Source organism: Leptonychotes weddellii, chromosome 2, assembly GCF_054177405.1.
Source record: "Leptonychotes weddellii isolate Sample4059 chromosome 2, ASM5417740v2, whole genome shotgun sequence".
In the NCBI taxonomy this organism is placed as follows: domain Eukaryota; kingdom Metazoa; phylum Chordata; class Mammalia; order Carnivora; family Phocidae; genus Leptonychotes; species Leptonychotes weddellii.
Genome location: NC_138370.1, coordinates 70,775,115 through 70,799,680, shown reverse-complemented (window position 1 = coordinate 70,799,680; position 24,566 = coordinate 70,775,115). Strand labels below are relative to the sequence as shown.

The window sequence follows — 24,566 nt, the reverse complement described above, 5'->3', positions numbered from 1 at the left end:
CTGCTATTATTGAATACTCAGAATGCTGGCAAGCTGAATCTGTTTTTAAATTCTAGCTCATTGAACTATGTGCGGTTCCTATGAATGCTTTTATTTAGCAGATTTGAGGGTAGAAACTAATTTCTTTTGTTTTTCTTGGAAATGTGCAGATTTATTTTTGTTTCTACACCGAGGTGGAAGCTGTTAAATCTGCTAAACAAGTGCCAGGAAACACAGCCTGAAGGCTCTAAACAGCTAACTAACTTGGCGCAAAGGCTCCTGTTCTAATTTCAGGGTGCAAGATTAGAAAGTTGCCTTTATCAGTCAGTTGAGTTGCTTTTCTCAGAATGCCCAGGTAATAGTAGCTTAAAAAAAAATAGTGCTTCTCTATTTGATATCCTTCCCTTCAGAAAAGTAGGTAAGCTAATGTAAGAATGTGCATATCTTCCCTTTCCTGTAAAGCGGTGCTTCTTAACTAGAGAACTTTTAAATTTCTTTTTATTTACTTTTTTATTCAGGTATAACTTACTACTATGGAAGGTTCAGATCTTAAGTATACAGTTCAGTATAGTTTTATATATCCATCTCTATCTACATATGGAAACAGAAGTCTGTGTACCTGCTGCTCAGATCAAGAAGTGGAACATTTCCAGCCCCCTAGAAGGCTTTTTCATTCTTTTTCCCAGTAAAAACCCAGAAAAAAAGCCCAAACGTAACTATGATTTTGCTTCTATAACCAGAGATTAGTTTTGCCTATACATGAACTTCATATAAATAAAACCACTGAATCTGGCTTCTTTTTTCCAATAGAAGTCTGTGAGATTCATCCATGTAGCATGTAGTGGGAGTTCTTCATCTTCTGTAGCATTCCATTGTGTGAATAGATCCCAAATTACGGATCTCTTTGAATGTTGATGGGCATTTGGGTTGTTTCTAGTTTTTAATGCAAATAAAGCTACTGTGAGCTGTGCTATATATGTATCTTTTGATGGACATGAACACTTAGTTCTTGTGGGTGTGTACCCATGGGTGGAATCCCTACATCATAGGTTATGTACCATTTGTTTTCCTACCAGCCATGTAGGAGACTTCCAGGTACACTACATTCTCACTTCATTTGGTATTGTCAGTCATTAATTTTAGCCATTCTAGTGAATGTGTAGTGGCGTCTCATTGTGGTTTTAATTTGCATTTTCCTGAGGACCAGTTCAACCAGAGCATTTATACGGTTTTTGTTTTGTTTTCTTACACATTTTCAAGGTATTGAGATATTGATTCATCAAGTCTCCTGAGATGGGGCTCAGGCACCTAGAACTCTGAAAAAGTGATTCTGATGCCATGACACTTCTGGATAAGAATTAAGGCATTTTCAGCATTTCCTAAAGGTTTATTTTTAAAGTCTCCCAAGAATATTTGTACGACCTGTTAAGGAGATAATCATGACAAATAAGATAAAAAAATTTTCTATTTGGAACACATTAAATAGATTGGGCTGTGATTAAAGATCTTCAATTTCTGATTAAATAAATTGAAGAAATTGCAGGTTGCTTCACTGAAAATTGCAACTACTGCTCTTTCTTGTTTGTATCCATTTGTTAGATTTACCTTAACAAAATGTTCTTCTATGAAAAGTGGTGTGTTCAGAAATGAGAAGATGGTTACTTGAGCCTCAATGATAATGATACTCTTTGTGGGTAGAGTCTTATTTGCTGAGTTAATTAGACATACATCCAATCAAAATGCTTCTCCTGACAAAAAAGAAATTCTACAACAGACCAGGTAAATTAGTAATCAATAGAAACAGAATAACCCTGACCTATTTACCTTTAATTATGAACGTAAAGGTAAAATTTTTGTAGTAGAAACCCAAAAATATCCTATCAGCAAATGTAGCCCATCTCGAGAGACAAGGATCTCATCTGGTCTCCTGACAAGGATATGAGCAACACCTCAGTTTTATTACCATATGGTAGATAGAGTATGGCAGTAGTTATAAAATCAGAGAACCTGTCACATTAACTTTGAAATATTCTCCTTACTAAGGAGAAAGAGTAGAATTGCTTCCCTGGGCTTAAGCTCTTATACCTTTTGGTATGTATGTGTTTATATATGTATGTGTGTGTGTAGATGTATTATTTTGAATGTTTAGAGGCATTATCTGGGCACCCCAACTCGTGTGTGGGACACTAACACCAGGGCATTATGGTTCCAAACAGGATAAAACTGTGCATTAAACTAGGGATCTTGTGGACCACAGGATCTTCACTGAAAGCTGGTTAAGGCTTACTTTACCAGTACTTATTAGCTTTCTTAGTAAAATTCACTTAAGAATTTGCTTTAGCAACTCATTAAGCCTTTAATGGATGCTAATTATACTCTTTATGCCTTTTGAATTAAGAGACAGGGAATAATTTTACACACATAAGCAAACCCTAAACTGATATTTGGTTCTCAGAAAGTTGATACCAGCATTACTTAGAGCAGCAGTAAGTTAGAAACCTAGGTGAGGCAGAAAGCAACAAACGTGGCTGCTCAACTACTCCTCGGGTAGAATGAGGCAAATCACATGCCTTTATAAAGTGAAATAGAAGTTTCTTTTTCCACACCAGTTGGTTAACTTTGACCAGAAATTTTATATTAAGGCATATTTAGACACACTGCAATGCTTGCATTAAAATATGCAGAGCTGAGAAATAGGAGTATGAGTAAAATAATCCCAAAGACTAAAACTTTGAAGGCAGGACATTATCTGAGCCAAAGTGGTAGAGCAGTGTTCCCTTCCCTCTTTTTTATTTATTTTTAAAGATTTTATTTATTTACTTATTTGACAGAGAGAGACACAGCGAGAGAGGGAACACAAACAGGGGGAGTGGGAGAGAGAGAAGCAGGCTTCCCGCCGAGCAGGGAGCCCAAAGCGGGGCTCCATCCCAGGACCTTGGGACCATGACCTGAGCCACCCAGGCGCCCCATCCCTTCCCTCCTTTTTTTTTTTTTTAAAGATTTTATTTATTTATTTGACAGATTGATAGCGAGAGCAGGAACACAAGCAGGGGGAGTGGGAGAGGGAGAAGCGGGCTTCCTGCCGAGCAGGGAGCCCGATGTGGGACTCGATCCCAGGACCCTGGGGTCATGACCTGAGCCGAAGGCAGACGCTTAACGACTGAGCCACCCAGGCGCCCCATCCCTTCCCTCTTAAAGTCCTTTGTATGCCATGTTGTTTGGAATGATTGGGCTTGCTTTTCATGGCTGTGTGAAGCTCTTTTCTTTGGTGAGCTTGCTTGTGAACATAATGGAAATTCTCTCTAGTTCTTGCCTCTTAGAAGTAGATGTAAGCCTTCCCATATTGTGATCGAGATATTATATATTTTTGGATGGAGCTCTTAAGAGTGTATTATACTAAGTGAAATAAGTCAGGCAGAGAAAGACAAATACCATATGATCTCACTCAAAACAGATGATCATATGGAAAGGGAGAGAGGGAAACAAACCATAAGAGACTCTTAAAGATAGAAAACAAACTGAGGGGTGATGGGCGGAGGTTGGTTGGGGGTGGGCTAGATGGGTGGTAGATGTTAAAGAGGGCACTTATTGTTGTATGGATATGATGAATCACTGAATTCTACTCCAGAAACCAATATTGCACTGTATGTTAACTAAAATTAAAAAATATATATGAAGCTCCGCACCACTGCCTTCACTGTGTAAGGACATGTAAGAGCACGAAAGTAGAAATGGCATTAATGTCTATGAGTCACAAAATAGAATAATAAATTGTAAAATATATTCATTGATAAAGCACTCTCTCAATCTTAAATGCAATTAAATTCATCTGTATTCCTAGGGCATGAGCTCCAGATACCAGAAATAGTGAAGAACAAAAGCATTTTAAAAATAATGCATATTGTATAACATATCTATTTTAATTTCAAGAAAACACTAACAAAGACCAAAAAAGAAAAAGGAACCTTTGAGTCCCTTTTTTTTCTTTTTTCCAGAAATTGAGAGGATCTTTCATCTATAAAGAGGGTAAAAAAAAAACTTTAGTCATTCACAGGTGGGAGAAATGGAAGTTTAAAAATGAGATGGTCCCATTGTGTTAATAAAACAAGTCAGACAAATGTGATCACCTGGCTGGGTGATTCTTTTCCTACCTAAGATGACTCACTCAGTTAATTTAGTGTATAGCTATCAAATTTAAAATAAAAAAACATTTAAAGGAAAAGTGTATCTATAAAAACAGCCACCTGGAAAACTTACTTTAGGAGTTACACTGGAAAATTAGAATTCTCATACTGTTTTATGTAGTGATGTATTTCCAGTGTTGAGTTTCATTTTATTTTGGCCAAAACTAAAAATTGAATGGGATCGTACAATTTTACCACACCTCTACAGTACAAAAAGGAGAAATATGTAAAATATATTTGTGAATACAGCCTGTAGGATACAATAAGTGCTTTCTGACCACTCTGCTCTTTTTTTTTCTCCTCAATGTTGTGTATGTTTTTCCGAAAGCTTTTCTTTAAAATTTAAATATTTTTCATAGTTCTATTAAGTTTAACAAGCCACAAGGATTTACTGAGTCACTGGTTAATCTAGGGCCTTTATATCCCCTTAAATAAATCTTTTAGATTTGTAATTAGTTCAAAACAGTAAAACATTATTTCATAGAGTATGTTATATATACTATTTATAATCATCTGTTAGACATAATGAGATATTTATGAGTTCCCACTGAAATTATGGCATTATGTCGTATAAATGTCCCCCCCAAAAATATTTTTCTTTTCTCACCATTTTCTTTTCTCACCTTTCATAAATGAGAAAGAATTAACTAATAAACTCCTGGCATTAAGTGTTAGATTTTATTAGATGAGCTTGTGTGAAGACTTGACATTGCATGCAGCATAACTGATAAAAATGTTAGAAATTAGCTCAACTTCTATTTACTCAGGCCAAACTTTCCAACTGAAAGAAGTCTTTAAACATAATTAGCATCTAGTAGGACTCACATATTTCTTAAGGAGCAAATTCCAAACTGCACATTCAGTGAATGGGTCTTGAAGATTTGGGAGTGCCCCTGGCCTCTTCCAACAGGACATAGAGAAAGTGCTCAGTGAGTTTGCGCTGGGTGAATGAAACCCTTTTGAGCATCTCCAACATGTAGGGCAAACTATCGCATAGGAGTTCTGATCCTTTTTGTTTGTTTTGGGGAAACACAAATAAAGATAAACTTATATTTAGCCATACTAATACGTTATTATTCAAGCTTAACAATTATGATATGAGCTTCTTTGCCTAGGAAGAAGAGTCATAAAATACAAACTACATAAATTTAGCTGGGGTGCATATACAAATATTAAAGTTGAATAAATGAAGACATTATCAAAAGCATATGGACTTACTCTGTAGTACCTAGAGAAGCTAGAGCTGACATGTAGCTCCTCCCTGGTAATCTAACAGGCCAGATGACCTGCATTTGATTTTATTTGATAGAACATATTAAGTCCTTTACCACTTTTTATTGTCTTTTAGGGAATGTTTTGTTATAAAAATCTCAGTTTCAACCCAGGCTTTTCTGTTCTAACATAGACAGTAAACAAATTTGTTTATTCATATATGAGCATTTATCTTTTTCTGGATGTATAGTCTTGTATTCCTAACCAGACCAACAGAGAATTTTTCTTCCGGGCTCTTCAAAATTTACTTCGTTGTGTCAGTGATTACAGTGGGATTTTATCTCTCGGTTTTCAACTTGTTTTCAAATTACTTCGCTCTAAACAATTTAGGTAGTTTCATATGTCTTTTCAGAACATTGTTAAGTGCTTAATAAATTATTCCTTTACTTGCTGTCCCCTTTTGCATGAAAATATTACGGAAATCCAGTAAATGGCGCTTGAGGCTATGAGCTGAGGGAAGAGGAGATGTCTTAAAAAAAAGCTCTTTCCCTGAACATGAATCCCACAATTAGAACTATTTCTCCTTAGTCTGCTGAGGAAGTAGAAAGAAAAGAATGAACAGCAAAATAAAGATGAGACAAAGAGGTGATGCTTGCGCCTGTAGACGCCACATAACAAGATGGGCCTCCTTGGAAAGTTGGCTTGGCTTGGGAAACACTTTGGTTTTTTGTTTTATTTTGTTTTAAAAATTTATTTATTTGTTAGAGAGAGAGTGCCCATGAGAGCGATGGGAAGGGGCAGAGGGAGAGACAGAATTCTCAAGCAGACTCCCTGCTAAGCGCAGAGCCCAACACAGGGCTCAATTCCAGGACGCTGAGATAATGACCTGAGCTGAAACCAAGAGACGCTTAACTGACTGAGCCACCCAGGTGCCCCGACTATATTTTTTATCGTGGAAAAAAATCTATCTCTTGTGCTAAGTAAGATTGTAGAACATCGTCATTGCCAGTAGCCTCAAAACTAAAGACTGTTTAAGACAAAGTTAACCATGGCTTTATGGTTAGAAAGCCTCTGGAAGAAAGAGCCCTACTCTTCACATCTCTTTGACAAGAGCCAATTGTTTCCTGTATAAATCTTGCTATTTAGGTAGTATTTGTTTTAATTGACATTGTCATGGCTTATCATGCTTTTGTGTGTTTAAACAGTTTATCTCCAAACTTTGAAGTAGCTTTATTTAAGAAAAAATTCTTAGAATGGGATAGACGATGATAGTTACATTTTGGTGTTGCAGATCCTGTGAAGCCACCTGGCAGCTCCATACAAGCGCCGGTTGATTTACCTTTAGCTGTAAATACAGCACCACCATCCACCCAGGTGGATTCATCCTCCGCTGTTGCACCTCCTCCATATCAGCTAATTAACCTACCACCACACCTAGAAACCCTTGGCATCCAGGAGGATCCTCAAGACTACCTCTTGCTAATCAACTGTCAAAGCAAGAAGCCTGAACCCACCAGGTAAACCACAAATTTGTGTGGGGGGTGTGTGTGTGTGTGTGTGTGTGTGTGTACATTTAGAAATCTTACCTTTAAACTTTTTCAATTCTGATTCGAAGGCTTAAAAGAAACCCAACTATATAGATTTATATTTTAGGCTTATTATATTTCAGGGTATATTCCTCTAACATTTCTGATATTCAGGAAATTTATGGGAGAAACATGTTCTCTACTATCTAGGCAAAGAACACTTGTACCTACAAGGCTCTTTTGGAAATCTGTCTCCTGTTTCATAGTCTTTGTTACAGACTCACAGTATTACTTGCTTAACAGATTTCACTGATTTATAAATGGTGATCTTGCTCCATTTCTTATGTGATTGTAAACCAGCCAAGGGTCATCTTTTGTTTCTGAAGAAGGAGAGGAATACCTACTACTAGAAGATTTTGAAAGCAAAACGATTCCATTGCAGTGAGTGTGTTGTGGTTGCTTTGGATCTGTGTGAGAAATTAATTATTCAGGTAAAATCCCAATATAGCAAATATTATGGGATATACAAATTGGGTTTTAGTGAAATTTGATGAAATCAAATATATTGCTAAAAACTAAAACTTTCCAATCGTCGTACCTAGCAGTGAAGCAGAGCTTACTCTGACTTTATACATTTTTAAGTAGAAAGAAGCATGTGGATTTCAGTGCTTGCCCAAAGGTATCATAAAGCCTTTCCCAAATGCTTGGTTTCCCCACCATCTCCATTCCTGCTCCTTCTTTCCTTCTGAGTTATATGATATTTTAATTTGATCATTCTTGTCAATTTGCTGTTGAGTATTTGGAAGGCCTGAGGTAACAGTGAGAATTGCAGCCAGAAAATAAAGATCGGGGAGCCCGTTTCTACCATTAACAGCAGTGTGGCAACTAGTGATGTTGGGGATATTTACATCTTGATTTGCAATATATAAAAGTGGGAATGAATTGCATAGTAGATATGAAAGATATTTTTTAAACAGAATGATTGGATATTAAGCATTATTTTATTTTATAACAAAAAAGTTGTTGTTTTCATGGAGAAAGTGACTGTTACCGGGCTAAGATCATACAGAGTGCTTGTTCAATTTTTATACAGAATTTGTCAAGAACCACAGTTTAGTTGCTGTGAATTATTCCCTGAGGTATTGGAATACAAACATTCCAAAGTTGGGTTTCCGCATATTTGTTGTAATGGGATTTTACCTGTAAGAGCAAAAAAAGAAATCTTTTTATAAATCAACACTAGTTAATATCAAATTCTAACTTGATTTTGCTTGTTTGCTGTGAGTATTTAAAATTACACATTCGCAACTTTGTTACCTGTGCTACTAACTAAGATTTTATTTTATGGAGGTTCAGAATTATTTTTCAATATCAACTTTTTTAAAGCCAGCAGCTAAGTGGCAGTTTTCAGTGCATTTTCTTTTTATATGGTATCTTTCATTGATCTCATTGGTATTACAGCTTTCCTGTTGTAGTAGAAATTATGCTCAGAGTCCTTGCTCAGACATATTTTGTATCTATATTTTGCAGAAGTGACAGTTAATTGACAAATATTTATGAAGTACCCACTGTGTGCCCACTCTTCTGCTAGGTGCTGTGAAGGTACAGACTAATTACATAAGATACAGCCGCCTCAGATACAGTCCCTTCAGAGTTTATAAGTGAAGCTTTTGAAGAAGTCAGAACATGCAAAAACGTTAAGTGTTTTTAGATGAAGTCAGGAGAATTGCCTTGCAAACTCTTATTCATCCTGCAGGACTCAGCTCAGGCATGTATTCGTCTAGAAAACATTCTCCCAAACTCCCAGGCTGGACTAAATGCCTGTCTGGGTTTTCTTAGCATCCTGGTTGGGCCTCCTAATCTGTGTTTTATCACAGAATTGGAAATAGCTTGATATTTTAATTTATTCTTCACTAAACTATAAGCCAGTCAAGGGCAGGGAACTTATTACTCATTGTACTTCTAGCTTTTCTTAACTCACTTTTTTTAACTCAGTGAAGTGCAAATTTTAGAATATGTGTAGGTGCATTAGAAATTCTTAGAAGGGACAGTGCAAGTATTTTTAAGATGGAGGGTGAAATGCTTCAAAGGAGGAGTAGGATTTGAACTACACTGGTTGGTGAGAGAAAAGGACCCTGTCCTTTGCAATCTGCATAAAAATTTTTTAAAGGAAAGGCAAGGTAAGAGTGAGGGGTGGGAGGAAGCTAATGAGGAGGAGAGCTTGCCCGTAGTAGAGGTTCCACTGGGGGAGAGTAGGACATAAGATAGGGCATGCCAGATGGAGCCAGCGATGGTAGCCTCAGTACCAAGTGGAGTTGTCTGTGGGCTTTTTGTAGTTCCCACAGCCTGTTGGGACCCTTAAAAGGATTTTCTCCAAGTAGATGAGGGATATGAAAACCATGTTCTGAAAATACTGACCTTACAGCAGTATAGCAGTATGGTCCCTTGGGTTCACTGGAAAAAGGAGAGACTGGAGGAAAGAAGTCCGCTAGGACTTCTTAGGAGGGTTTAGTAGTGTGAATCATAGCAGAGACCCAGATCTGAACATGAGGTGGTGACAGTGGGAATAGAGAAGGGGAATAGTCACTTGGTTAGAAGAAGAACTTGGTGCCTCGGTGGTGGAGATCAAAGAGAATGAATCAAAGCTGATAGCGTTTTGAGCCTCGAGATTCTGGATGAAGACATTTCTTTTAATGGCAAGTCAGAAAGGACAATCAGAAGTAAGTTGAGTTTGGTTTGGTACACACAAGCAAGGTAACACCAGGATAACCAAGTAGGAATATATTTGAATGGTTTGAAAATACGGGACTTAGAGTTGGATTGAGAAGATCAGAGTTGTTAACATTCAGTGGAAGGTGAAGTTATAAGAAAGGAGGATTTTTAAATGGTGTGTGTGGTAAAGCATTAGAAGACTGACTTCTGTTGGCTGTTCCAAGGTAGAGACGCAGGAAGAAGGAACCAGTCAGTGAAAGAAGGGAATAATCAGTGAGGGAGAAGGGAAATGAGGATGTTGCAGTATGAGCTCTGTGATACCAGAGGTGGAGAGTTTGAATGAATAAATGGGATACATAGTGCCAGGCATTATTAAGAAATCAGGGAAGATCAGACCTTAAAAAGACTATCAAAAGTTATTTTTCTGAAGATTAAGTTCAAGTTCCTACAGGACTTTGGACAACACTCGCAGTAGTTATCTTGTTAACCATTAAGGAAGTGCATGCAGGGTGCTAGTATTGTTAGCTTCATTTTGGCTTCTACTACCCAAATTTTGTGTTACCGCAAAAGGCAGAAACTAGAAATGTACCCAAAACATTAAATATACTCTAATGAGAGTTCTCAAGGTTAATTAATTTTTGGAATTGGCCAACTCTGTGGGTTTTCTTTTGATCATCTTTACAGTATTGGCTAAGTGTTTGTTAAAGAAAATTAGTAGAAAGAAAGATACACAAAACCTTTCAAGTTGCCACCTCCTTGTAGGTCACATTGAATTTATGCAATACCAGGTAATCATTAGACTGTTAGTCTTACAGAACAACAGTTGCCAGAGGTAGGCTAAGTAAAGAGCAGTGGACCAAGTTGATAAGTGTTGGCACGAGGTTTCTGCATGCTCTTCAGAGGAAATGCTTTTCCTTGTGTCTATGCCTTAATCATTTACCTTTCTCAGAATTTTGTATCTTTCTAATTCCAGTGCCTCAGGGATCATGGTTTTATGTGTGGATTTAATAGGTGGAGTTGGGGGTGTGGGCCGATACAGGACAGGCATTAGGGAGAACGCTTTTGGTGGTTTTGTGGTGGTGGCTTTGTTGTCTGGTGTATAATCATAAAGACTAAGAAACATTCATGCTTTAAATCTTGTGGATCGCACAAAAAATCAAATGAAAAAAAGCCATGTATTTTGATTGCTAAGCTATAAATATATTTATTAAAATGTAGTCTTATGTCTTCACCATGTTTTATTTTCTGTCATTAACAATTTTTATTTAGAACACACGCTGATTCTGCAAAATCCACCTCTTCTGAAACAGACTGCAATGATAACGTCCCTTCTCATAAAAATCCTGCTTCCTCCCAGAACAAACACGGAGTGAATGGCTTTTTTCAGCAGCAAATGATGTATGACTCTCCACCGTCTCGTGCTGCATCTGGTTCTGTAGACTCCAGCCTTTATAACCTGCCCAGGAGTTACTCTCACGATGTTTTACCAAAGGTGTCTCCATCGAGTACTGAGGCAGATGGAGATCTCTATGTTTTTAATACCCCATCTGGGACATCAAGTGTAGAGACTCAAATGAGGCATGTATCTCTTAGTTATGACATTCCTCCAACACCTGGTAATACTTATCAGATTCCACGAACATTTCCAGAAGGAACTTTGGGACAGACGTCAAAGCTAGACACTATTCCAGATATTCCTCCACCTCGGCCACCGAAACCACATCCAGCTCATGACCGATCTCCTGTGGAAACGTGCAGTGTCACACGCACGGCCTCAGATACTGACAGTAGTTACTGTGTCCCTACAGCAGGGATGCCACCATCACGTAGTAATACCATTTCCACTGTGGATTTGAACAAATTGCGAAAAGGTCAGCTCTAACTGGCTTCTACTGTGTTAGAGGTTAATGATAGAAAATATGTTCATCTGAATATTTGTTCTTTGCAGCATCGTGTGGTGTTAAATGATAGTCCTTTTTTCCTTCAGCTCTGCAGTTACCCACTCATGTAGCGAAGCTATCAGGGTCTCAGTAGACCGTTGGAAGGGTGTTTGTGCATGCGGCGTGTACCTGAGTGCATGTTCTGCTGGCAGGGAGAGAGACTTGGAGTTTTGCACCCCTGGAGAAGTATGGCCTTAGTAATACGTTCCTGCCTCAGGAAGTGTGCACCCCTCTTTCCTGCTTTCCATGTATCCTGGGTGGGTGGACTCTCTACTGGGGCAGAGGAGCAGGAAATGGACCAGCCACAAAGCCTCTCCGAGTCATCCCTTTCCTGTATTTGTGTGCCGTTATGGCTGCTTCTGTGTCCCATCTGCTGGGCTCCGTTTCCTTCCTTCCTCGATAAGCAGTTTATACGTTGTGTCTAACTAGTAAACTCTGTTCCAGTCGTGCCATTCCACTTTTGTTTGGTTTTATTTATCTCTAAAGCTCGGAATCTTCTCTCCCCTTGCCCTGACCGCTTCACTTAGTCCTACACCATGTCCCAGAGCCTACCAAAAGTTACAGACCTTGAGAGGAGAAAGATTCAGTCTGGGTTACACTCTGAGGTTCTTAAAGTCCTAGAAATAGAAGGCTGGAGTTTAAGATGTCCATACCCTAAAAACCGTGTGCTAACGTTTCTGTATGTTGTGGTAGAGTTACCCACCTGTCCTAAAGAAAATAAAGATTTAATGCATCACGAAGAGTAATAATAGGGAGACTTGACTTTAGCTATTCACTACCAATTTCTGATTCTCTTTATGAAGTGACTCTGTAATCTGATTAAAGGTTACTGAGATATAAGTTAGGACCAAGGTGGTACAGAAGCTGAGAAAAGAAAAGTATTTCTTTTCTCCATCTTTAAATAACCCATCTCATCCTGGGCTTAGACATTCATTCATTGTCGTGATCAAATGCTGGTACTGGTCAGCATATTAGTGAGTGTCTGCATTTTCTAGTGATTTAATGTGCCCATTCGGGATATTATTCTGTGAGCATCTTTTTAAAAAACCTGTGTATGTGCACGCATACCTGCACACAGGTGTGTAAAGAGAGAGAACAGACCATTCTGAGAACTGGCAAAGGTGGGAAGAAATGCTGATCGTTTGTTTTCTGTTTTAGATGCTAGTTCTCAAGACTGCTATGATATTCCACGAACATTTCCAAGTGACAGATCTAGTTCACTTGAAGGCTTCCATAACCACTTTGTAAGTATAATTGACCTTGGCGTCATCAAGTGTGTTTCACTCAGGATCTTCACACGCAGTGCCCTGAGACTAAATGAGATCACGAAATACAAGTCCCCTCAGCTCCGTATGAATAGGTGTGACTTACAGTTGTGTTTCCCTGTTTGCTAATAGTTTCTGTTTATTAAAAGAAATGTATGTGTGTTTTAGAAAATCAAAAATATATTGACAGTGGGAAGCGTATCAAGTGAAGAACTGGATGAAAATTACGTCCCAATGAATCCCAATTCTCCTCCACGACAACATTCCAGCAGTTTTACAGAACCAGTTCAGGAAGCAAATTATGTGCCAATGACTCCGGGAACATTTGATTTTTCTTCGTTTGGAATGCAAGTTCCTCCTCCTGCTCATATGGGCTTCCGGTCCAGCCCAAAGACCCCTCCCCGAAGGCCAGTTCCTGTTGCAGACTGTGAACCACCCCCCGTGGATAGGAACCTCAAGCCTGACAGAAAAGGTAAGGAGAGCATGGCATAGTGAAAGGGTTGGGGCAGGGGGGGTACCAGTTTAGATCTGCCAGCTTAGAGCTGCACTTAACTGTCATGAAATCCCAAATGCTATTGGGACTAGAAATTCTGAAGTATTTCATATTACCTTAGTTATCAACTTGTTTTAAGTGCGATACTGCTATTTGTAGATTAATAATTGTTATATGTTGATGCCCGGGTGAGGTTTCTGTCTCCTGTCTCTAGAGCAGAGGTTACAAACTAAAAATTACTCACAAGGTTTGGCAAGCAACAGGAGAAAATGAGAAACTGGAATGCACTTGCCCATTCTAAATGGAGTAACTAACTGCTCGTTGGCTATAATCCTTTGTTCACTTGTTTGAAAATAACGTGGGCCCATATGGGCAAATCATCTGATGTGTCAAGAGAAGCCAGAAATTTCATCTCTTACATGTATTATCTTTTGATTTTTGAATTTGATCAGCTAGTGTAATTTAAAAACAAAAACCAAAAAACGCCGCAGACAGACCACACCCTTCTACAGGCTAGCTGTGGTCTTTGGCTGCTGGTTTGTAACCTCTTCTCCAGAGTATATAATATAATATCAACTCAGACTAGAGGTTATTAGTGCATTTGACGTAATTCTTTAAGAACAGTGAGGCTGCTTGTACAGTCTTTCCAGTCTGTCCGTATAACAGCTTCTTTAAAAATGATTCTGCCTTTGCTGGGGTATAAATGCTTCCAGTCTGTTCTTTCATACTGGCCTTCATAAGTAACACCGAATTCTAGGGTAGCATGGTTTGATAAGAATTCAGTATAAAAGAAACTCCAAACTGGTAATACATACCCAGGTTTTTAAATTTGGGGTTTGAGTGGTTAAAATCCAGACATCTAGCTGTGTTACAGCATGCTGTTAGTGTGATTTAATCTTGACAACCAAATAAGTTAGTATATTGGCTGTGTGATGAGTTGGCACCATTTCTGGGGAATTCAGCACATTTGAAGTCTCCTGTGCTGTACACAGCTTTTTAAGGGCAGGTAATATCTGTGTAAATTTCTCATTAACCTGGGTTTTTAGATCATTACTATTTTTCCAGTTAAGTTAAGAACAACTGATTAAGTTCCAGTTGTGGGGAACAGAGTCTGAGACTCACTCAGAGTATCTGAAGAAAATGAGTTTTGTTTTGTTTTGCTTTTAAGTAAGTAAGTAAGGCCGGTCCTGTGCTGAAATGAGAAAAGTTACTGGGAACAGAAGCACTCTCAGGGGACCGTCACTTTGTCCTGCTGTCTGCATTTCTGTCCTGTGGGAAGTCTTTGTATCTGCTTTGTTCTGTCTCACATTCTTTCCTTCTTTTCTTGTTTTCCTGCCCTGGATCCTCTACGTGGTTTCTGCCTTCCAGGAGCTGTGGCCTACAACGCCCCTTTGTGGCCTCACTTCTGCCTCCTGGCTCCTTTTTACATGCGCGCAGCTTCTGCATCTGCTGCCTCCATCATTGTTCACTCACTGTAGAGTGCTCACAGAGAATTTGATTTCTCTTATTTGTCTTTTCACACCAGGCCATAGGATGGATTGTAGGCCAGCCCGTAGATTGGCTGCCACTGGTCAGCTGCCCACCTTTGGTCTGACAGCTGGAAGGATAGTCATGAGTAACACCCACGGCCACCCACACAGCCCCAGCAGCAGGGCTATAATCAGGGGTGGTTATCTTAGAAAGGGTGTGAGCATCACAGGCTTTTTATTTGACAACTTTTCCTTTTGCTTCTCTTTGTCCTCATTTGTCTTTAAATCTATTTAGGCATTATTAGTCATTTTCTTTGCATACAAAATGCAAAAGTATGTTTGAACATGCATAGATTTATAATTGAGTTCACAGGTTGCTGAAGGATTAAGGTCCAAGTGTCATGAACTCTTCGAAATACTGAAATACTCATTTTTAATGCTAAACTGGTTCTTATTACTTTGTGTGAGCAGCAAATCTCTACTTTTTTTTTTTTTTTTAAGATTTATTTATTTATTTTGGAGAGGGAACGAGCATGTGAGCACGAATAGGGGGAGGGGCAGAGGAAGAGAATCTTCAAGCAGATTCCCCCGCTGAGCGCAGAGCCCCATGCAGGGCTCGATCTCATGACCCGTTAGATCATGACGCTTAACCAGCTGAGCCACCCAGGTGCCCCATCAGATCTCTACTTTTTAACCCCAAATGTAAGTTTTTTATCTGGAAGTCCTACATAAACGTAGAGGTGGTATTGTTAGGGTAAGTGTACAAAGCACCTAGTCCTACCTACTATACTTCTCTGCCTGCCCCTTCCTTTCCTTAGGCTCTGCAGAACACAATTCGAAAATTCCCGGTATATTTCAGTTAGTGATTACACCTGGTAAGCATAATGAAGAATCAGAAAAGATCCCTATTTATATGTTAGAAAAGTTTTAAGATCATAATGATATGCTTTTAGTATTCTCTAGGTCTGACAGAGCTCATGTACCTCATATTATGATATATATTATCTTATGTATATATCATAATAATATGGCATGTGTACTATATATCATTTATATTACATATATGTATAATTATACCTCCCTACGTATATATAGTGAAAGTACTATATATTCTAGTATGGTAGCGGTTAGTTGCCCTAGTTCTCTAAACCAACCTAAAATGACTTTACAGTAGAACAGAACAAAGTAGGTTCTTGGTTACTTCTGGAGGTTGTGTTCAGGCTTTTAAAAAATTAAGTGAACCGTTGAGAGACAATCCTGAGCTATCCAGGTGGTTTATTTGGTATCTCTGCTTAGGTACAAAATGAACTGAGAAAGCACCCAGAATAAAATACATTGTTTTTGGCAAAATCAAGGAGACTAGGTTTAGCAAAACAGGGGAGGTTACTAAAATCATAGTAATAAAAAAAAATGGTTTTGCTTTTCTTTTAGTACTGTTTTACTTTTTAAATAAATATGATACAAAAGAGAAAGCATGAGGGACTAACTTAGCAAACTTTATCAACTCACTTTAGGAAGTTATAACTATTCAAGAAAAACACATTGAAAACCCAAATTCAGACCTTGGAGCAGTTTATATTTAAAAACTTAAATTGTAGGGGCACCTGGGTGGCTCAGTCGGTTAAGTATCCGACTCTTGATTTTGGCTTGGGTCATGATCTCAGGACCATGGGATCGAGCCCCATGTCTGGTTCCACACTCAGCATGGAGTCTGCCTGGGATTCTCTCTCCCTCTCGCTCTGCCCCTCCACTACCACCAGCTCCGCCCTACATGCTCGCTCACTCTCTCTTGCTAAAATAAATAAATATATCTTTAAAATAAATAAAAATAAAAACTTAAACTGTAAAACAAATGTCTTATTTGGTCATGAAATTCTTCACATGCATAGCATCAGATGAGTCTGTTTTACTTTCAAATTTTGTGACATCAGATACATGACTCAATCTATTCCAGTATCTCTTATTAACTGTACCTCATAATTAGCAAACCTAATTCTATCAAATATGGCTTGATTAGTTTCAGGGCCCCATATAACTAGTTCAGTACCCAGTGCAACCGATTTCTGTGATTGTCCTCTTTGGAAGAGTCTACAATAAATGAGTGACATTCTCATCTTGTTTATACCCCCATTTATAGATGTCAGCTGCTGTAATTAGTAGTACAGATAAGTTTTTCGAATACTTCTGAGTAACTGAAGCTTCAGAAACGCATAGATGTTCTAAACACTTATGTTTAATGTATTTTCATGGACCCTTTTGCCCATCACCCAACTTATGGTAGCTATATTTTCACCCCTACTATTTCTGTCACGGTAGGATTTGTTACAAACCAAGTTTTGTGTATATTAATAGAGGAGAAAAGCATAATTTACATATATTGTACTAAATATAGGAAAGCAGAGGAGTCATTGTAAAAGCAGGAAAAATTATGTTTTGATTGTTTCAACTGAAAGTTACATTTTAATTGAAAAGCAAGTTCATAAAGTTTTGGAAACTTCTGTAAGCTGTCTATCGTGGCTTCTCTTAAAGTAAGCCATTACCTGAATCTACTGTATTTAACCACTGTGCTGATCTAGGCCCCCTACCCCCATCCAGTCTCCTAACATGATGTGGCAGCCATTTGAGCCTCAGACACTATCTTTATACTTTGTTTTGTTTGGCTTTGTCCAACCATGGCTTTCTGCAGTAGTTCTGACCATTAGTTATTGTATTGATTTTGAAAAAGCAGTGCAAGTTTACTTCTGGTATTTTTGTACATTAGTCGGATTAAAGTATCTTCAGGTATGCATCTTCACTTCAGTGTAGGGAGCATCCAAAGACCAGTCCGGATGAGCTTCCCTAGATGGGTCTTTTTGACACGGTTGACATATTTGCTCTAGACGTTTTTTCAAGAGATCGTCTGAAGTTTTTGAATGTGATTAAAAATTAACATGCTTTTTATTTCTATTTTTTTAAATTAACATGCTTTTTCTTTTATACTATAATAAATGTTTGGGAGATGAATGACACTAGGAAATATAACTAGATTTTAATAAACAAGTGTTAAGTTTGAATTAATTTTGGTTTGGTGTTACAGTTTAAAGGAAATGCAAATGGAGTACATTTTTAGGGTGCCTGGCTGGCTTAGTCGGAAGAGCACATGACTCTTGATCTCAAGCCCCATGTTGGGTGTGGAGATTACTTAAATAAATAAAAACTTAAAAAAAAAGAATGGAGTGCATTTTTATAGCATAGCCTTTACATGCAGATTGTTTCTCCTAAATAGTCTTTACCTTCCAATATATAAGTATCATTATTACATTCTTCTTCATACAGTCAAACCATTAAAACAAGTGTAAAAGTTACCTGGATTAGTTTTTGGAATTATCAGAGGATAATAATGTTGTGAATTATCTTTCTTCTTTCTTGCTTTTTGAGATATCTAATGGAATTAGTATAATCTATAAAACTGTGGAAGAGTAAATAATTTAGGCTGAGTTAAACCTGTAGTAAAACAGAAAATAAATTTTCCACTTTGTGTTGAATTTATGTAAGCAGTACCTATGAAAATAATACTTGGTAGTGTATGGACTTTGCAAAAAAGATTGCATCTGCTTGTTTGAAACATGACCTCATGTGACTGCTTTGACCATATTTGGGTTGATCAACTTCTTAAACAACATTCAGTTGCTCTTTTTTTCCTACTTAAAAGACCAACAAAAAATTATGATATTGATCAGATTAAACACTACCAGCTTTAAGAGAACAGCAGTTCATCAACATAGATTTAAATGCCTACCAATTATAGGATATAACCTTTGCTAGGCCTTGGGTCTGCAAACACAGGAAGAAAAGGTGGCTTCCCTGAAGAAGTTCACTGTCTAGTGGAGGATGTAGAAAAGTAAACACATTATCATAATTGGCGTGGAAGGGGCTGTGGTTGAGGTAAGCTTTTGGCACTGTTATCTAAGCTCCCCTGAGGAAAGTCTGAGAGGGTGAATGGCAATTAAATGATGGTAGAGGAGGGGGGATGGCAGAAGATCTTTTAGTCAGAATAAACAGTATACCCAGATCCTTTAAAAGAGGGCAGATGGGACTGGCTGGGTTGTGAGTGGGAGGGAGGGAATTAGATAGGGAAGGAGGAGGGGAGCAAAGTATGAATGGAGGAAGAAATGCCAAATGCCTTGCAGGTGCCTGATCCTGAGGGTGTTACAGTCCATGCTAATGAGTTTGGGCTTTATTCTGAGTACACCATTAAAGGGTTTTATGCAGACAAGTAACGTAATCAGATTGGCCCCTAGAAAGCTCATGCTAAAATTTAAGGATATGCTAGGAAAAAAGTGTGTATTCTCTAATGTAAAATGTTACAAAAGTCACATTTTTTCAGCATCTTCCTCAGAGAGTGCTTTGCTCGGTTTTCCAAATCCAGGGTTCTTAAAGCCTTGGTTTAGAAATGATCAAATGAGGAAAGGCATAACAGAGCCCCTTTCCTGGCTCTTATTTGGTCCCTCAACTTGGGAACTTACAGTGATTTTTAAAGTTTTGAAGACATCTGGAGTATAGGTGGAGGTTATTTAGCCATACAGTGTCAGCTCATCACTTTCAGAAAAACAAACCAGGTAAGTGAGGAACATATTAAAAACAGGAAGGTCTTAAGAAAAGACTTCAGACTTGCAGATTTTTTATTTTCTTAGGTAAATGAAAACAGACTGTTATACTGTCATTATAAATACAAATTAAAATTTATAAAATAAAGATTAGAGGGAAAGTAGAATTTAGAATGACTTCTTGTAAGAGATCTGCAATGGCAACTGGTAGTAGAGGAAACAAAGCAGGTCTCTGGTGACTCAAAGGACAAATTGCCTTTTGAACATGTAGTGGGAATGCCTGCAGAACAGTCATATGGGGTGGTTGTGTAAATGTGTAGGTTACGATCTCCAGAAAAAGATCTGAACCAGGGATGAAGATCTGTCAACTTGTACTCCAAATTACAGAGCAAGTCACATGATCCAGAGATTGACCCCCATAAGGGTTAAAGCACCGAAGGAATTTCGCCAGTAATCAGTGCACTCTAAATGAAATAATATTGTTTTCTTTGTTCAAAGGTAGTCTAGCTAAAGCCAAATTGTAATCTGCTGTGGATTTAAAAGTTGAGCCTCGAATGAGTTACTCTGTTTCCTCTCAGAATTTGAGATCCAGTGTATCTCCAGAGTTGGTTTATTTTTGCTTTTACTTTATTATCCTTATTTCTTACTCTTTATTTTCACCCTTTTCTTCAACAATCAGGAAAACATTCAAATATTTGCCAGTAGACAGTGGAGAAGAAGACAGGGCCAAGACAGGCATACTAATATCTTGGACCTTTTTTCACCTTTCTCTCATAAGTAGTACTGAGCCATCATTTGGGTATGACTTTCATTTCTGTCTGGAACATCAATGTCAAATTGAGTTTGGAGGGATATAAAGAGATAAAGCTAACAAAATGTCTAAGTGACTCACTACGATTCAGTGCCACACTTCCACATTGCAACTTTGGTCCCAGAATCAACCTTGAGCTTTGCATGGAGTGGAAAATACATATAAATTTTATAAAAACACTTTAAAAACCTCACCTGGTACAATATTTTTCTATTAGGAAAACCAAGGAGTGCCCTTGACAGTGCTTAACAGATGGAATTGGTTTGGAGAAGAGATGATCCGTTCACGGTCAGGTAGTAGAAGGATCACTGTGGGGAGCTGTCAGACATGGGAAGAATGGAACTAGATCACAGGCAGGTCGAGTTAGCAGTCACAGGACCTTGAGTATTTAACCATAAACACAGGTGAAAAGTTGAGAAATGTGGAGGGTGACCTCTGGGGGAGAAGCCCAGTGACAAATCAGGAGGAAGCCCAGAGCTAATGAAGCTAGTGGGTCTTTGAGAAAAGGAGGAGAAAAGCAATTATTAAACTTCACGTCACTCACAGATCATCTACCTGTGGCATTCAAGTAGATAAAAGATCTCGAACTGAACTGACCAGTTCAAAACTGACCTCTAAACACTGGTTTCCTCGGATTTTCGATTGCCCAAAAGGAACGAGAGGTAAAACAGTGTGGACAGCACAGGAGCATACACCAGCAGGTGCGAGGCTAGGGGAAGCCTTCATTTGGCCTCTGTAATGTTGTTACCCAAGCAAGTCACGTAACCTCTTTCGTTCTTCGGGGTATCTCATCCATAAAATGAAGAAGCTGGATTTGATGTGTAAAAGCCTTTTAGCTGTAAAATAAATTTATTTTTCTGTGGTAACCCTTACCATCTGCCTCTTACTTTTTTTGAAGGGAAGTACATTGTTTTGGGAAGTTGATAAAAAGCTGCCCTCCTCTGTTGTTTTTAGGAAAGTGCCCTGCCAGTGTGGGCCCTGGATAGGTATTCAGCATTAGGGGTAGGATTACAGCCCCAAATCTTACCACTCACATTTTAAACTAGACCTGCCTCATTTCTGAATCAACTCAATGTATTAATTGCCTAACTTAGAAAATTGGTTCATTAGAGAATTCTCACGTTTTATAACCTGGAGATTTCCTATTTTAAGAAACTTTTAACCTTCGATAGGTAAGGTACTAGATATTGGCACTTAATCAGCAAATTCTTAATTTTGCCATCTAATAGATGTTCACTCACTTTTGTAAATGCCAAAAAAAGATGAAAATTTGGTTCCATTGAGAAAAGAGCAGCTTAAATTACTGATTTAAATGATACTGCTACTCTGGCCTCCAGGCTTCCTATGGGAAAAAGTGAGGCCACGGCTGAATGTTAACCCTGTACTTTTCATAGGGCCTTTCAGCAGCACTTGTATGTGGCAGAGAGTAAACGAAAAGAAAATGAGGGCAACTGAATTTGTTTTCAAATACTTACATGGAAGCTAGACAACCAGCAGTTCCAGAATCAAGACCTCTAATCCTTGCAAAATGATGTCCCCGAGCAACTACCAGTATCCAGGGGAAACATCAGTGGTCTTGGTTTTGATCTTGGATTAGCAGACATTGTAGCATCAACCTGCTTCTCTAGAAGGGCTTTTGGACAGGAGGTCAAAGAGTAATCAGATTAAGGTTGTTTAAATACCTCCATTAAATTAAGAAAGTAATATTCTAGGGAAGAAGGCCTTGGTACTTTCTTATCAGACTTCAAAGAAAAGATGTACTTTGAGGTCTGACTAAGGTATTTTATAATTTTTTATTTGATCCAGTTTTCTAAGGCATGTTAGAAGAATAACTAACATGGCACATGTCTTTCCTCCCTTCCCCAAATAAAGATAACCACTAACCAGTCTGGTTATCCCACTAAAACCTTACCATCTTTTATAACACTTGGCTTGTCACACTGTTGCATGAAGCGTCTTCCTTTCCATTGTACTGAGCATGACTTATATGTAGCAAGATTGAAGTATTTTCCACAAACAAACTTTTGTTTATGCTTTGAGATGTAACATTTCTGCTCAGGGCTCTGTTGCTTTTTTACAGAATCCATTTTTCCAATTAAAAAATAACATATTAAGAGAGTCTTCTTTTTACCAATTAGGTCAAAGTCCTAAAATTTTAAGACCCAAACCCCATGGTTTAGAGCGAACTGATTCACAAACCATAGGTGACTTTGCTACAAGAAGAAAGGGTATGTACTTTAGCACCGCATGCTGGATGGGGCATTGGGAATTTATTTATTTTGTGACGGTTTTTTCTTAAAAAGTAAAAGAGAAGAGCCTTAAGTACTACTGATGTTGTAAATAAAGCTTCCTAGCACATTATTTCTGAAGTGAATGCTTCCCATAATGTGTGTCTTCCCATTGTGGCTTTCCATAGACCCAAGTCTACTTGTTATGCCATGAATAGCAGCATGATAAATTTGATAATACATGATATTTAGTCTTGTCCTTTTGCATTATTCTCTTAACCTTTTGGACACCCATACATTGTTTTCATTAAGCTTGTGAGCTACTTGTGAGTTCCAAATGCCTTCTTTATTTATATAGAATGTGGTATATATTCTGTTCTGAGACAAAATAAAGAATCACTTCCCATGGATTATTTTATGCCATTACTTAGAATTTGACAGCTTAAACTGCCATTAGCCTTTGGGTTTCAAAAAAGTGAAACATAAGAATTAAAGAAATATGTTCACTAAGCACAATATTCTGTGCTTGTCTATTTTAAGTGTATACGTGAGCAAGATTTAAACTCAGACTTAATCTAGTCTTCAGAAAATCACATTGAGTTTTTTGTTTTGAATAGACAAAAATACTTACAAGCCCCAGTGAATCTGCATAGTCCTTTAAAATGACCAGCTATTTTATTGTTTGATGGTAATTATAACATAGTTGATTAAAAGTATGAATTGAGTAAAAGTATGTCCATATATGGACAAAGACTAGAAGAAGGAAACCTAGAAAAATGAAATTTTTTTCTTTGGAGTGGCAGGATGAAACGTAACCAAAATATTTACCCAATATGTTTAAATAGTCTCCTAAAATATAATTAATATTAACATATAGTTTTATTTCTTTTGTTCATTTAATTTATTTCTGAAAAATGTTTCATTCTTGACCTTAAGGGCTGAGAGCTCTATGGTGTTTACTAGCGTGGTAATTCTCTGTTGTAATAATGAGGTACATAAGCAAAGACCACTTATAAATCAAGCCAATAAGAATATTAGTGTTTATTATTATTTAATTTGATAAAGGATATTGTTGGTTAAATAAGCTAAAAATTTGAGGTAATTTTTAATAATGGCCTTCTCTCAGAGCTGAGTTTGAGTCTTAAAATGTTATTATTGCTTTCTTTTATTTGTTTTCAGACTGGGCTTGAATTAGTTTAAAAGATTTGGTCAATTCTTTTTTCAGTTTTTGATTTTAGCAAAGTTTGGTGTTTAATGCTTTCTATACATCATATTATATATATATAGTTGTATAACTGATGCTTCAGTGTTGAAGAGTAGAAATGTTTTTACATAGAAATTAAAGCTCTATACTTGGGGATAAAATTATTTTTTAAAAAGGAAATAAGGAAATAATGAAAGGTATACATTAAGTAACTAAAGGAATTGGGTCACATTACCCTTTCTTCTCGTTTAGTTTATTTTCATAAAATATTAAATTAAGAAGCAACGTGTTGTAATAGAGCTTTAGACTTTGAGTCAACAACCATGAAACATTATTGGATTTAGCTTTTGTCACTCATTATTTAGCTGTGTAACCTTGGGCAAATCACGTAACATCCATGAAGCTGGTTTCATGTGTGAAACCAGCTGGTCTTAGATGTACTCTGGCTGTAACGTATAAGTAGAGAGAGTGAGGATCTTGTTTTGTTTTCCAAATTTCTGTATACTGAAGCCTCTTTTTCTCTTTTTCATTTCAGCCAAGCCAGCACCTTTAGAAATAAAACCTTTGCCAGAATGGGAAGAGCTACAAGCCCCAGTTAGATCTCCCATCACTAGGAGTTTTGCTCGAGAGTAAGTCTTTGTTTAAAATATGTACCTTGATTGTTCACTGTAATGGAAAATACCTGGAACAGTGGTTCCCAAAGTATGGTCTGGGAAGCCCCTCCTTTTCGGGTTCTGTGAGGTCAAAACTATTTTCATTAAGATGCTAAGATGGCTTTTGCTTTTTCCACTCTCTTTCTCTCATGAGTATTTGCTGGACTTTTCCAGAGGCTACATAGTGTTTGATCATATCCCTGGGGCAGGTAATAAATAGAAAATATTTGTGTACTCTTGTGGTGTTTTTTGTTTGTTTGTTTTTATGTATAAGTCTATTTTTTTAATTCAATTAATTAACATA

General features: G+C 37.7%; 1 protein-coding gene across 5 annotated transcripts in view; it reads left to right on the top strand.

The window, feature by feature from the left end:
• Positions 1 to 24,566, top strand: part of GAB1 (GRB2 associated binding protein 1) — a 125,203-nt gene that overhangs the window by 83,511 nt on the left and 17,126 nt on the right. For 2 of the 5 annotated variants that reach the window (XM_031029851.2, XM_031029854.2), the window contains 7 exons: positions 6,667 to 6,892; positions 7,262 to 7,342; positions 10,883 to 11,484; positions 12,712 to 12,797; positions 12,987 to 13,290; positions 22,316 to 22,405; positions 24,145 to 24,238. In XM_031029851.2, the coding sequence (XP_030885711.1) occupies positions 6,667 to 6,892; positions 7,262 to 7,342; positions 10,883 to 11,484; positions 12,712 to 12,797; positions 12,987 to 13,290; positions 22,316 to 22,405; positions 24,145 to 24,238 (1,483 nt within the window). The remainder of the gene's footprint in view (positions 1 to 6,666; positions 6,893 to 7,261; positions 7,343 to 10,882; positions 11,485 to 12,711; positions 12,798 to 12,986; positions 13,291 to 22,315; positions 22,406 to 24,144; positions 24,239 to 24,566) is intronic. The other 3 variants (XM_006734924.3, XM_031029852.2, XM_006734925.3) reach the window with 3 other exon arrangements.